This window comes from Podarcis erhardii (genome assembly GCF_964252035.2).
Source record: "Podarcis erhardii genome assembly, chromosome: 7".
Taxonomy (NCBI): domain Eukaryota; kingdom Metazoa; phylum Chordata; class Lepidosauria; order Squamata; family Lacertidae; genus Podarcis; species Podarcis erhardii.
In genome coordinates this window covers 13,481,337-13,496,532 of record NC_138511.1, presented here as the reverse complement: position 1 = coordinate 13,496,532, position 15,196 = coordinate 13,481,337, and the positions used below count along the sequence as shown (strand labels likewise).

Sequence of the window (15,196 nt, the reverse complement as noted above, 5' to 3'; positions counted from 1 at the left end):
AGCGGTTTTAACCTCCTTAAAAGCTGAACAACTTAGACTTGTGCCCCTAAAAAAAAGCTCAACAACAACAACTTTGACCTGGCTAAAGATGTCCCTGCAGTCCTCGTCTACATAGTTTTCCTTCCCTTTGCATCTTTTTCTCCTTTCCAGCATTGAAAGAGGCACCAACCCCAACCAGACATTCTTGGAGGCTGTGAAAGCCCTGGCACAGAAAGCTGGCTGTAAGCTGACCATCTGCCCGGAGATTGAAAATCGGGGCGACCGCTGGATCCAGGTACCCTCCTTGAAGTTGCACAACCCTGAGGCCAGGTGGGGCACCTGCTGCCACCAGGAGGTCTCTGCCTTCCCCATCACTGCCTTCCCCCCAGGTCTCCCAATACACACTCCAGCAGTTAGGGAAGAGTGAATATTTGTTTGTTTGCTCACCTTAAGGCACAATTGCTAATTTGCTGTTTATTGGACCTGTTCACAGGATTTTGTAATTCTTGTATATTATTGTTTTCCTTTTATTATTTTCATTGGCTTTGTTCCCTGATCTGAAGTTCAGGCTGCAAATGCTTTAAGTAACTAGTAAGTGTTAAACCCATTTGGGGAAAGAGGGAAGAGTGTTTTTGCAAACAGATTTTTAAACTGGTCATCCCCAAAGGGATACAGCAGCTTAACCAGTGGGGATCCTGATCCATTTCCCTCCCCTCTAACAGGATGAGATGGAGTTTGGTTATGTGGAGGCCCCCCACAAGTCCTTCCCCGTTGTCTTTGACTCCCCAAGGAACCGAGGCCTCAAGAAATTCCCTTTCAAAAGCATTTTGGTAAGCCAGGCTTCTTCAGCCCTCAGCACATCACTTCTTTTACTGAAAGCAGATGCTTCCGTCAATAGCATTAGAAAAGAAATCTAAATATCATGACTGTGTTTGCATGGAATGCTAAACTGAGGTTTGTTCATCAAGCCACGCTTTGTCTCATGGATGAACAAGAAGCCATGACTTGTTTTCTCCATTTTCAGTGGACAAATAAAGTGAAAGAAATGGGGGGGGGGGTGTGGATGAAAAGGTGCATAAAAGTCTACTACAATATGCTATATACCGTGCATATATAAGTAATGTCATTCATTATTCCAGAGAGTATACAAGTCACTATAATTTCTATAAATGCATTGCAAATATCATTATATTTATCCATACACAATCTGCGACTAAAAGCAATCATTTCATATGTTGCAAGAGTTGTCTTAGCTTCTTGATTCCCAGTTTTTCTTGCCTCCTGCCTCTGTTGCTGGAAGAGATTATGGGCTAGGGTGGCCAAACAAACCATGGTTCAGTGAGGCTTCAGACAAAATGCCAAGCCACTTTGAAAATGAGCCATAGTTCCTAAGCAAAAAGGAAACAATGGCATGACATTTTGGTTTGCCACCAGAAAACAAACCACAGTTGGTCTGCTGGGCTGGGTTCATACAAAACACACTTTGGCTAAGCAAACCATGGTTTTGTACAACCATGGCCCACATCTTCCTTGAAAGAGCCCAGGATGGTTATGTTTCTCTCTCCATCCACCCTACTTTCCCCCTAACAATAGCCCTGTGTGGTAGGTTAGACTAGAGAGTTATCTAGGCCTGAGGTCACTTGAGGAAGTTTCATGGCTGAGAGTGGATTTGAACCCAACTTGGTCTACCACACTGGGCTAACATAAGAACATATGAAGAGTCTGCCAGTGACTCATTTAGTGCAGTATCCTGTTCTCACAGTGGCCAACCAGATGCCCGTGAGAAACCTACAAGCAGGATTCGGGCACAAGAGCCTACTCCCTTCCTGTGGTTTCTAGCAATTGGTATTCAGATGCATTGCTGCCTCCAACTATGGCTCCATTGTGACTCATAGTCATGGATAGCCTTATCTTATCCCACGACTTTGTCCAATTCTCTTTTAAAGCCAACCAAGTTGATGGCCATCATTGCTTCCTGCGGAAGGGAGTTCCATAGTTTAACCATATATAGAAGGACTTATAGAAGGACTTCCTTTGATGGGTCCTGAACATTCAGCTCCATTGGATGCTCAAGTGTTACGAGAGAGGGAGAAACAGTAATGAATTTCTATGGGTCTACTCTGAGCAGAATTTTGTTGGCTGCAACTGACTTTATCTGTACACTGCCCCTCTCAAAGCCAAATAATGAAAGCACATCTCTCCAGATTAAGTAAGATTTCTCACCTTCCTCTCTGGAAGCAGAGAACATTTTCCAGACACAGATTAGAAGTTAAAGGCACATCTTAGAATCATAGAATCATAGAGTTGGTTGGAAGAGACCACAAGGGCCATCGAGTCCAACCCCCTGCCAAGCAGGAAACACCATCAGAGCCCTCCTGACATATGGTTGTCAAGCCTCTGCTTAAAGACCTCCAAAGAAGGAGACTCCACCACACTCCTTGGCAGCAAATTCCACTGTCAAACAGCTCTTACTGTCAGGAAGTTCTTCCTAATGTTTAGGTGGAATCTTCTTTCTTGTAGTTTGGAACCATTGCTCTGTGTCTGCTTCTCTGGAGCAGCAGAAAACAACCTTTCTCCCTCCTCTATGTGACATCCTTTTATATATTTGAACATGGCTATCATATCACCCCTTAACCTCCTCTTCTCCAGGCTAAACATGCCCAGCTCCCTTAGCTGTTCCTCATAAGGCATCGTTTCCAGGCCTTTGACTTGTGCAACACCTTGCCTTCTGTATACTTGCTTATGCTCCTATTTCTCCTTGTTGTGTATCCTTGGAGGGCCCTGATTTTGGGTACGTGACCCGAGAACCCCGGTACGGACGCGTATCCAGCCTGGATTCATTCGGGAACCTGGACGTCAGCCCTGCTGTGACGGTCAAGGGGAAGGAGTACCCACTGGGAAGGATCCTCATTGGCAGCAGTTTCCCAGGGTAAACCACCAAGTTCAAAATAAAAATAATTACAATTATAATTCCCCACCCTTGCTTGTAGAGGTGGGGGAACACTGCATTGCAGGGGAATGGTTTCAAGGTTTGCCATTCAATTGTTAACTGAAAATAATTGGGGGTAGGGGAAGGGTCATATCTCAGTGGTAGAGAATCTGCTTTGGGTGCAGAAGGTCCCACATTCAATCTTCAGCAGCATCTCCAGGTGGGGCTGGGGAAAAGACTCCCTGCCTGATCTTATGTAGAGCGACTGTCAGCTGGGGAGCCTTCGGCCCTCCAGATATTGATTTATTCCTTGCATTTATATCCCAGCTTTTCCCCCCAGGGACTCAAGATGCCACACATGGTTCTCCAATTCTTCCTTTAACCTCCACACCAACCCTGTGAGATAGGCTGACGACCCAAGGTCGTCACACCCAAGAAGCTTCACGGCACAGTGGGGATTTGAACCCTGGACTCTCCCAGGCCCAAGTCCGACACTCTAACCACTATGCCATTCTGGCTAAACCACAACGTGTATCATCCCTGATCATTGGCCATTCTGCCTGAGGCTGATGGGAACTGGAGTCCAACGATATCTGGACCCCACCCCCCATGACCTAAGGTACCAAGGATGCTCCAGAGAAAGCAATGATGACATAAATCCAAGTCTTCATCAGGGGATGAATCAGAAAGTCAGTGCCTTGTTGCTGGATACCATTCAGATATTTTCTCTGGGAAACCCTGGTCTAGTAATTGTTTTGAGGGAGGCAAGTACTAGGAGTGGGTTGTCATGAGGCTAACAAAAGCTTTCCTGTGCTGTTCTGTGCTTGGTTAATAAAGGTAATGGGCCCCTGACCATTAGGTCGAGTCATGACCGACTCTGGGGTTGCGGCACCCATCTCGCTTTATTGGCCGAGGGAGCTGGCGTTTGTCCGCAGACAGCTCATGTGGCCAGCATGACTAAGGGTCATGTGGCCAGCATGACTAAGCCGCTTCTGGTGAACCAGAGCAGCGCGTGGAAACGCTGTTTACCTTCCCACCAGAGCGGTACCTATTTATCTACTTGCACTTTGACGTGCTTACGAACTGCTAGGTGGGCAGGAGCAGGGACCGAGCAACGGGAGCTCACCCCGTCATGGGGATTTGAACCGCCGACCTTCTGATCTTCAAGCCCTAGGCTCTGTGGTTTAACCCACAGCGCCACCCACGTCCCTCGCTTGGTTAATAGGGAAGCCTTAATGTAGGAGGATCTCACGGTATGAGGCCACCTAGAGACCCAAGCACCTCCCAACTCAGACAGAGGCAGCTGGAAGATGTTTGCTGGGAAGGCAATGCTGGCTTCTAGTTCTCAATGAGTTCCTCACCACCCTGATACTGCAAAGATGCATCTGGCTACTCATGAGAGCATAGGAAGCTGCCTCTTCCTGAGCCAGGTCCCTGACTGGCAGCAGCTCTCCGGGGCTTCAGGCAGGGGTGCTTTTCCTAACAGAATGAATTTTTGTAATTCATTTCACTATTAGATGCATTTATATGCATGCATTACCATAGTATATGCATTTCTGTACACATTGTTTGACCAGAGAACAGTCTTGCAAAATTAAAAAAGTGCGAATTTCAGAAGGTGGCTGTGTTTTGGTTTGGAAAGCTCAAATCATGTGAGAATCAAATGCAAACTGAATTTATTTTCCCCCATCACTAGTTCTAATCCCACCTTCTATTCTCTCTCTCGTTCTCTCTCTCCTTCCTTCCTTCCATCCCTCCCTTTCTTTAAAAAAAAAACACCCCTGCCTCATCTCTTAGGTCTGGCAACAGGAAAATGGTCAAAATTGTCCGGGATTTCCTCTATGCTCAAAGAGTCCAGCCCCCTATTGAGCTCTATTCTGACTGGCTCACTGTAGGGCATGTGGATGAGTTCCTGACCTTTGTTCCGGCTTCCAACAGGAAGGTACTGATCCTCAGGGAAGTGCTTTGACCGGCTTCCTTTTCCATATTTGATGCTTTATACCTGATTAGCTCTACACTGGAAAAGTCACTCTGCTGGCTTCTCTCACGGAGCCCTATCCCTGTCCCCAGTCTCTGTCGAAGGGCTGCAGCCTCCCAGAAAAGCTTTACAGGGGGAATAGACAAATTCAGGGAGGGTGAAGCCATCAGTGGTTGCTAGTCACAGTGTGTTACCTCTGCTGTTGGAGTTGGTATGCCTCTGAATCACAGGAATCACAGGTGAGGAGAGTTGATGTCTCACTCAAGTCCTGCTTGTGGGCTTCCCATAATGGGCACCTAAATGAACGACCCAAATTCTGCCCAGCAGTTTACCTTTCTCATTTCTCTCCCTGCAGGGTTTCCGGTTACTCTTAGCCAGTCCCGCTGCTTGCCTGAAGCTGTTCAGAGAGAAGCAAAAAGAAGGTTTCGGAAATGCTGCCCTGTTCGAAGGTGAGGACAGAATCAAAGAATTGTGGAGTTGGAAGGGACCCCGAGGATCATCTAGTCCAACCCCCTGCAATGCCAGAATATGCAGCTGCCCCATTTGAACCTGCAACATTACTGTTGTCAGCACCATGCTGTTACTGCTCCCTTCCTCCCCCCCAAAAAATAATATTTATTACTTTTAAAGTTTACAAAAAAGGAAAAGGGAAAAGAAAAGAAAAAAGAGAAAAAGAAAAGAAAAGAAACAATACAATACATAATATAAACAATACACATCACAACCTTAACACCATAAACTAAACACATTAAACTAAACTAAACCTATCCCTAGCCCTAACCCCAAACTGAACAAAACAAAAACAATTTAAAAACATACATCACACCTTTTCCATACTCTATTTTCATTCCCTTGTTTCATCGACCTCCTCTCACCTCCCTTTTTGTATTCCACTTCCATTAATTGTTTCAGCAAATCCTTTCCATCTTTCTCTATTTTCTGTCATACTATAAATATCTTAACATATTTTTAACCTTATTTTCCATTAAAACTAAAATACTTATATATGCTTAACTCCTTATAACATTTCCACTAAGGCCATAAAATTTCATTCCAACATTTTTCTATCATTCATTAATTTTACAGTATTTCTATAAATAAACTTTAAATTTCCCAATCTTGTTCCACCATCTCTTCTCCCTGGTCTCGGATTCTGCCAGTCCTTTCCGTCAATTACATATAGTCCATCAACCTGGAGATCTTATGTCCGAGGCTCTTAACTCCTTTCCAAGTCCCTTCTGCAGATCTTCTTCATGTTCTTTAATGCTAGAGAGCAGATCTTGGGGATACTCCAACCTAACAATGCTTTTATTCCTTCTCAACAGGTCAGCCAAATTTCCATGGCTAAAATTAAGATCCATACAGTATTTCAGAACATGTTTCAAGCTTCTTCCAAATCCAAAGGCCCACAGAGCTTCAATCTCCTCCTGACCCAAGTCCATATCCCAAAAGTCCATTTATCCCTGCATAGAGGGATCTTTCCAACTTTCCTTTTCCAATCCAAGCCGGGCTCTGATCCTCCAAATCTGACTTTTCCTAGATTCAATCATAAAAGGCCTCAACTTATAGTCATCAGTTTCCTTCTGTAAGGCTGAGGATCCCGCTTGTATTACTTTAAGTTCGGCAACAACAACTTTCTCCTTCTCCTCCACAATTTGTCCTACCAAAGTAGATTCCTGAACCAAATTCTGAACACTTTCTGTATTGATGCTCACTTTTTGTCCCAAATTAATCACTTTTTGTCCCAAGTTGTCAATTTTAATAGTCATGTCATCTGTCTTTTTATGAAGCTGTTCCAGCAAGTAGCTTATCTTACATAATACAGTTACTATGGCTTTTCCTGTCAACATTTTTAAATAGTCCAAGGTCAATCTCTGGTTCTCACAATTCCTTATCTTGCAGCTGGAGCTTTCCCAGTTACACTCCTGTAACAGTTTCAAAAGCTCCCTCTAGAGGGAAACAGTCTCCACTTGTATCAGTCCTTTCAAGTACAACTCAAGCAATAAAGATAGTTTCAATTTTCAGTTACTTTTCCTCCTTTTTAAACATAGAAGAGGACAATGGAAACAGTATCTTTCTCTTATTTAGCTAGCTGTCAAATACGTTCTGTTCATAGTCAATGAACTCTCCCAAAACGTCACTCCTTCTGGCAGCCCTTTTCCAGGTTCAGAGCAGTGGTAATTTGATTTTTTACTCTCTCCTGGAGGCTCGCTAGGTCCAGAATTTCCCCCCTCTTCTCCTGCTTCCAAGGGTTTTTTTGTAATTTTAACCGATGGAAATTTAGTCCTTTGCCAAAAGCTTTCCAAGACTTTAGCTTGTAACGTCTTTGCTTCAATCTATTTACAAAAGAGGAAGGCGGACTTCCTGTTTAAAACCTTCCCTTTTCGATGCCAAATTAAGGTATTTAAAGATCCAATTTTCCGTTCTACTCACGGGTAGTTGTTTAAAGTCCAATTGTCCACAGGAAAAGGTCAGCGCTCTCCAGCAACAGCAATGCGGCTTCACTCCGTGAAAGAAGCAGTCAATTTGAAGCACCACGCCACTCACCCCATGTCGCTCCGGATCCCCAAAACAGAGTTTCCCCACGAGTAGGGGAGGCGCAAAATGTGCCAGCCAAATCCCAAGTTCACAAGCTTCTCCCGCCTGTGATTTCATTGGGTCTCCGCCTTCGCCGTGGCGGTCAGACCCTGCTTTCCACGGAGCAAGTTCCTCTCAATCGGAGGAGCACCGCCATTGCTGGAGGCGCCAACCCGGAAGTCGTTACTGCTCCCTTCCCGATGGGGCTCATGAAAGCCAGCAAGTTTTAAAATTTGTGAAAACCATTTCCTTGCAGGTCTCAGGAGAGTGGGGCGCATTACTCTGGATGAGCTCCTGGCAGACAGACTTTTGCACCGTGACAGCAAGTATGTGCAGGTAAACTGTTATCAGAGTGCAGGTGGATCTGGACCGTTTCCATCCCACCCCACCCTGAATTTGCAGTGCGGTTTCCATTCCACCTCAGCTCACCTTTTGCAAAAAAACCCTACATTATTTGTCCTGCTGTCCGCCATGGCACAATTATATAACGTCCATAATTAATCACATGATTGTAGCATTGTTATGTTCTTCCACCCCATCATTTCAGTGCAAAGGAAACACAGTGCAAAGGAGGGGGAGGGGAGCAATCAATTATGTAGCATTTGCAGATGGAAAGCAACATAAATACCTATTGTGCTTGCTAGATTGATTTCTGTTCCAGAGGGGACAAATAGGCGAAACCTTGCCATTTCTGTTCCCGTTACTAGTGAAATTGAGCATTTGTGTCTGGGTTGAGCCCTGGCATCTCTCTGAAGTCACACCCTGCGTTAGATCTGCAATACATCTTCCCTGGAAGAGAAGCACATTTTGTTTAATTTCTGTCACCCAGTAAACGCTATAGCACAACTTCCCCTGGCAGCTGGTTTCTATGGCCCAACTCGCTTAGGCAAATGTCTGTCTCCCTTTTTAGTAATCTCCTTTCCGCATTCCGAGACCTTGCCACCAGCATCTCTTTCTGCATCCAAAGACAGACTTTCTGTTATTTTTCAGCCCCAAGTAGGCCTCATAACACTTCTCAGCACTTCATAACACTTCTCAGCAACTTTCACAAATGACAGCTCCCAGAAGCCATGACTGTTTCAAATGGCATCGTAGTGCTTTGAATGTCTGGCATGAATGTCTGGCACCCATCTGAGCCTTTGGCCTTGCTGGCCAGGGCTGGTAGGTGTTGGGGTCAAACCACATTTGGGGGGCCATGAGTTCCCCCATCCCTGAACTAGACTCTCACATGCCTTCACTGCCCCTGGCTCCCTCCATTCCCCCTCTGCCTTCTTTTAATGCTGGGCTGGCCAACCTCTGGCTAATCCCAGACTACAACTCCCATCCTCCTCCTCCTTGACCACTCTGCCTGTGGCTGATGGGAGCTGGAGTCCTTCAACACCTGGAGGGCCACAGCTGTTCTCCATCTTCCTTCCTGGGCCAGCCTTTGCCAATTTGGTAACATCCAGGTCTTTTTTTTTTTACTTCGAAATATCGACAAAATACTGGCTGGGGCTGATAGGAGCCGTAGTCTGAAATATCTGAAGGACACCAGATCGATGAAGGCTATTAGACGTAAGGATGGGTGAAACTGTCCATCTCGGTTTCTTTCATTTTTCCAATTTTCATTTCTCTGCATTGCCACATCAGTGTGCGAAGTGTGATGTGCGTCTTTAAAAAGCCTTCATGAAAATTTCAGCATCAGTTCAGTGTGGATTTCTCCTAATACATACATTTATGCATGCAGTCCCCCCACTTTTTTTGCAAAGCCTATGTTCCCTAATATTTAAATATCCCCAATATGTTTATTTTTTCATGTTTATTTAAATTTCATAAGACCATAGGGACAGGCCAAACAACCTCCTCTTCTCACAATCTCTGACCAGAAGCCCCGAAGGAAAACCCACAAGCAGGGCTCCCTACTTTTGAATGCCATCTTCATTATCGTATGCATTTTTACGCACACTTTACCTCAGCATATGCATTTTTTTTGGTACACATGGCTGGAGAAGTGCATTGCAAAATATGGAGAAATGCAAATTTGGAAAGGGGGCTGCATTTCGGTTCCTGTCTTGTTTCGGAAAGTAGATTTTTCTTTAAAGAATCAATCCCCCATTCATTAGTTAGGCTGACAGAAAACGGTCACTTTGCAAAACACAAATTTCCTTTTCACGGAGGCCAAATTTCACACTAAGAATCACAAACCCCAATAGCAATATGGCCTAACACACTGGTCACGATCCTGTCGCCTCTTGGATTTTAAGAAGTCAGCTATGAACATTTGCTTAGTTGACTTGGATCAAGGTCACTTCCTTTTGCTGTTCAGTCGTCTTAGTCATGTTCAACCTTCTGTGACCCCATAAAACCAGAGCATGCCTTGGAAACTCTCACTTGCTTCTCCTTTTTATGTCCATGGAGTTTTCTTGGCAAAATACTGGAGTGGATTGCCAGTTCCTTCTTCAGGTGGATCACGTTTAGTCTAAACTCTCGGCTATGACCTGTCTATCTTGGGTGGCCCTGCATGGCATAACTCATGGCTTCTTGGAGTTATTCAAGCACCTTCGCCACGACAAAGCACTTCCTTTTACCCGCTAACAAAAACATGTTTTTTAAAAAAACCTGATCCTTTTAAAATAAAAGCTCACCACCTCTTTATAATCTTCCGGGAGATAATCGCAATAAGGAAAGAGGAAGATGTGGATTTATTTCTCGCTGACTGACAAGGGGAGCGCTGTTAGCGTGACCTGCGCCATAACACTCTGAGGTAAAATGTGATGCCAAGCCAGACATTTATGGTCATTTCTCTCCTAACCACACAAGAGACCAAATTCCACAGCAATTATGAAAGAACAACTGCAGTTAGCTAAACTGAGGCGATCTGGAGATAAAATAAAAAGGCACGGCTAAGGTTTTTCGGTTTTTTACCTCAGACATGGACAGGGCGCATAGAATGCTCTCCTGACCTAAACAACAATCATGAAGTAAAATGGGAGAATTATGAAGTGCTTCAGTTCATGAGGCTGTTTTAAATGAACAAGACGGTTGTGGCAATTTCTACCACCACAGTCGATTGAAGTTATTTACTTTGCTTTATTTTTCAGAAAGGGGGTAGCTAAGATGGCGCCCTCCTGGTGCTGAGGGACTACAACTCCTGCCATTCCCGACCCTTGGGCCTTGATGGCTGGGGATGAGGGGAGTTGGCGGCTACCTGCAGGACGCCATATTGGCTGTAGCTGTGGTAGAATATAGTAAAGGCCATGAGGAGAACCTGCTGGGTCAGGCCAGTGGTCCACCCAGCCCAGTGTCCTGGTCTCACAGTGGCCAACCAGGGGCCCATTTTGTGGGAACCCCACAAAAAGGACCCAAGCGCAACAACAAAAGTCCCCACTCGTGATTCCTAGAAACTGGCATTTGGCAACGGGTGGAGGAAGAGCGGAAGAGCCATTGTGGCCAACAGCTATCAATAGCCCTCTCCTCCATAAATCTGTCTTTTAAAGCCTTTCAAGTGGGTGGCCATCACTGCAAACTGTGGCAGAGAGTTCCACAGCTTAACTCTAGAAGTCTTTGATTTCATCTGTCCCGAATCTTCCAACATGGATGTCCACAATGTCTGGTGTCCTAAGAGAAGGAAAACAAGCTTCTCTCCATCCACTTTCTCTGCACCATATGTAGTTTTATAAACTCTCATGTTGCCTCTCGCTCGCCTTTCCCCCTGGTCATTTGGGTCACCCTTTTCTGGACTTTTTCCAATATCTTTTTTGAGGTGAGGCGACCAGAACGGTACACAGTATTTCAAATGCGGTTGTGCCCTAGATCTGCATGGCTGCATTTATATGTGAACACTACCCTGAGGCGAAAAAGAGAGCGAAAGCTCTTGCTTGCTAAAGGTGCAGTTTCAGCATCATGGGAACCTCAGGTCACAGTTTGCCCTGACTGTCCCTCTGAGGGCTCCTTCGATCCTTCCCAACTAATGTGCGAAGGAAACAAACTCTGCTACCTGGCATAACATTACATCTATCATAAAAGCGTAGAATTGGAAGGGACCCCAACGGTCATCTAGTCCAACCCCCTGCAATGCAGGAATCCCAATGCAGATGGCCATCCAAGCTCTGCTTAAAAACCTCCAAGGAAGGAGAATCCACCATCTCCTGCTGTCAAAACAGCTCTTACTGCCAGGAAGTTATTCCTGATGTTTGGTCGGAATCTCCTTTCTTGTAATTTGAAGCCATGGGTTCGAGTCCTACCCTCCAGAGCGGAAGAAAACAAGCTTGCTCCATCTGTCATGTGACAGCCTTTCAGATATCGGAAGATGGTTATCCAATCCTCCTCTCACTCTCCTCTTTTCCAGCCTAAACAGACCCAGCTCCTTCAAGCTTTCCTCATATGGCCTGGTTTGTTAAATGGGGGCTGGGATCTTGGCTGCAAACCGTGGCTCACTCCAATCAAGTCTAGTTGCTATCGGTTCACCAACCTGGGTTTTGAGTTTTCTTTCCTCCTGGCACAAGGCCTGCAGAGTCAAATTGATCAGAAGAACGCTGTCCCAGGAAACTATTTACAGTGGTTGTGTGAACAAGACTGATGTGAGGCAAAAAAACAAACAAACCTACCCTGAAGTAGCAATAACACCTAGGGCCCCTCTGGAAGATCCATTTTATTGTGCATTTGTGATGGTTTGGGCTTGTGACGGTACTGGGGCAGTCATAAGCAATCCCAGTCTCCATTGCATTTGCACCTTGCTGTGTTTTGGGGCCCCCGTTTCCAATCCGTGCATATCCCATAACTTACAGCTGAAATCCTACACATTTTTATGCCAAAAGCGTTCTGGGTATATTTTCACCCTGTTTCCATTGCACTAGAGCCCCTTGGACAACAATAATGTGGTAGCAGTTGGGGAAACATCATAGAACAGCTAATAAAGCCAGTGTAGTATAGTGGCTAGAGTGTCAGACTGGCAGAGACCCGGGTTCAAACCCCCCACTCAGCCATTAAGCTCATGGGGTGGCCTTGGGGGCCAGTCACTGCCTCTGGGCCAGACCTACCTTGCAGTGTTGTTGTGGGGATAAAATGGGGAGGAGGGGAAGCATGTTTGCTACCTTGATCTCCTTGAAGCAAAGGTGGGATAGAAGAAATAACAAAATGATAATGTTGATGATGATGCAGAATAAATCCACCAGTAATGCAATATTATTGTGTCAAGAGCATGTTGCAAAATATGCACACAATAAAACACCAATCTGGAGGGGCCTGTGATTTGTTATTTAATATCTCAGGAACTTGTGGTTGTTTTTTTAAAAAAACCTGTTACTTGCTATCCTGAGCTTAAAAATGCATGGCAGCTTTGCTGCCTTCAGGTGCAAATATTCAACATGAAACAAAAGCGGGTTTTAAACCTATGGGGAATATTTTGCATCTTCTTCTTTCTTCCAGAGTTGCATCGACTGGAACCGGAGCATTTTGAAGCGGGAGCTGGGCCTGAGCGAGAGAGATATTGTGGACATCCCTCAACTGTTCACTCTGGAAGACTCTACAGCGACCGCCTTGTTTCCAGACATGGTGAGGGGCTTTCTTCCCTCCATCATTCCTTGGTGTTTGTGCAGGGGTGTCCAGCGCAGCTCAAACCTTTTCTCTGGAAATTGGCTTCCGGAGCAGTAACCGCCAGAGAGCTGCTGCCAGTCAGTGTAGGCAACACTGAGCTAGATGGGGAGGGGCCATAGCTCAGTGGCTGAGCAGCTGCCTTGCAAGCAGAAGGTCCCAGGTTCAATGGCATCTCCAGGTAGGGCTGGGAGAGGCTGCCTGCACCAAAATCCTGGAGAACCACTGCCGGTCAGTGTAGACAGTACTGAGCCAAATGATTTGATTCAGTGCAAGACAGCTCCCTGTGTTCCTTTTGAAACCAGTCCTCGCTTCAGACCCATGAGGACTGGAAAATTATTTTATTTTTAAGCAGAGGCATAATTCAGTGGGGAACACCTGCCTTTCCTGCAGAAGGCCCCAGATTCCATCCCAATGGCATCTCTGGCTAAGACTGGGAGAGACCCTCTGTCTGAAACCTTGGAAAGGTGCTGCTGCCAGTCAGTCTAGTGAACTTTAGGCTGGATGGATGGTTAGACTCAGTAGAAGGCTGCTTTCTACATGCTGAACTTTTCTGCTAGGATGGCAGAAAAACCAACCCAGACTGTAGCATTCGGTTGTTTTTGCTCCGCCTAGGTGAACATGCTCGTCTTGGGGAAGCACCTGGGCATCCCAAAGCCATTTGGCCCCATCATCCATGGGCAGTGCTGCCTGGAAGAGAAAGTCCGCTCCTTGCTGGAACCGCTGGGGCTGAACTGTACCTTCATCGATGACTTTTTCTCCTACCACATCTTGTCTGGAGAGGTCCACTGTGGCACCAATGTCCTCCGGGAACCCTTCTCCTTCCAATGGTGGAACACAACACCCTGAAATTGGTGGGGGGAGCCTCCGGGTCCCCTCCCCACATTCTTATTTCCTTCAGTACTTCTGGGCAGAGAAGATGACTGAAGGTTTCGAAAGAACACCATCTTCTCCAGCATGTTGGACTTCAAAAATGAGAATCGACTTGGGGTCAAAAACCCCACTTAAAAATGATGCACTAAACTTACCCAAACCACAAAATTATGTGAAAGATTGGCAGTGACGGGGTAGATGGGCAGAATTCTTTGGCAGAACAAGTATTTTAAAGGTTGCATGCAACTGAAACCTACTCAGAGGAGACCCACTGAAAGAAAGGGGCATGTTAGTCATGCATTGCAGGGGGTTAGACTGGGTGAGCCTTAGGGTCACTTCCACCTCTATAATTCCATGATTCTTTGTTGATTAGCTCCAGTGAGTCTACTCCTAGTAGGGCTGGCATTGGGTGCACTCTTACTCCGGGGGTAGGTCCTACTGGACGCAGCAGGGATTACGTCTGAGTAAATATACACAGGACCACAACACGTTCTCTCCCCTTCCCATGAAGATTTTGCAGAGCAAGGGATGGCTGTTCTCTGCAAAGCCAATTGTCTTAAAATAAATGCATTTCCAAAGAATTCTAAAATGTATCGCTCAGCTCATTTCTAAACTGAAGTCACATCTGATCTGGAATAACACCCTTTGGTCAAACATGACAGAAGTTTAGAAAAAGGAAGTCTTCATTCAGTAGATTTTTAAACAGGAAATATCTTCATTGTTACGCATCTACAGTACTCCAAACCACTGCAATGCAGAATTGAGAGTTAAAGAATCCCTGACTGGTGGCCATCCTACCTCTGCAGAAAACAAGCTTGCTCCATCTTCTATGTGACAGCCCTTAAGATGACTCTCTCCTCTTATCTCAGTCTCCTCTTTCCCAGGATAAACATCCCCAACTCTCTCAAACATTCCTCATAAGGCTTGGTTTCCAGACCCTTGATAATCTGAGTCACCCTCCTCTGCACACATTCCAACTTGTTAATATCCTTCTTAATTTGTGGCACCCAGAACAGGACACAGAATCCCAGGTGTGGTCTGACCAAGGCAGAATAGAGCAATACTGTTATTTCCCTTGCCCTGGACAATAGACTTCTGTTGACGCAGCCTAGAATCGCATTAGCATTATTTGCTGCTGCATGGCCTTTTGACTCGTGTTAAGCCTGGGGTCTACTAAGACCCCTAGATCCTTTTCATCCTTTTCTTTTCTGTTTAATTTATGCCCAACACTGGAAAGTATCCCTTCTTGCCCATAAGGATGATGACTCTAGTCATCCAAAGGGAAATCA

At 45.6% G+C, this 15,196-nt stretch overlaps 1 protein-coding gene and 1 long non-coding RNA gene across 3 annotated transcripts in view; one reads left to right on the top strand and one right to left on the bottom strand.

The window, feature by feature from the left end:
- LOC309346801 (protein-arginine deiminase type-1-like) overlaps positions 1-14,488 on the top strand; it is a 30,227-nt gene extending 15,739 nt beyond the window's left edge. Inside the window, exons 9-16 of the mRNA XM_081871003.1 lie at positions 151-274; positions 702-809; positions 2,757-2,908; positions 4,706-4,850; positions 5,242-5,335; positions 7,720-7,799; positions 12,870-12,995; positions 13,650-14,488. Coding sequence (XP_081727129.1) covers positions 151-274; positions 702-809; positions 2,757-2,908; positions 4,706-4,850; positions 5,242-5,335; positions 7,720-7,799; positions 12,870-12,995; positions 13,650-13,883 — 1,063 coding nt within the window. The 3' untranslated portion in view covers positions 13,884-14,488. The remainder of the gene's footprint in view (positions 1-150; positions 275-701; positions 810-2,756; positions 2,909-4,705; positions 4,851-5,241; positions 5,336-7,719; positions 7,800-12,869; positions 12,996-13,649) is intronic.
- Positions 4,875-11,202, bottom strand: LOC309347052. Of its 2 annotated transcripts, none has more exons than XR_014158795.1 (3): positions 10,091-11,202; positions 8,092-8,252; positions 4,875-5,283 (listed from the first exon to the last, which is right to left on the bottom strand). It is a non-coding gene; the product is annotated as an uncharacterized lncRNA (long non-coding RNA). The 2 variants fall into 2 exon arrangements; XR_014158796.1 differs by having other exon boundaries at positions 10,368-11,202.
- Positions 14,489-15,196: the final 708 nt, after the last annotated feature.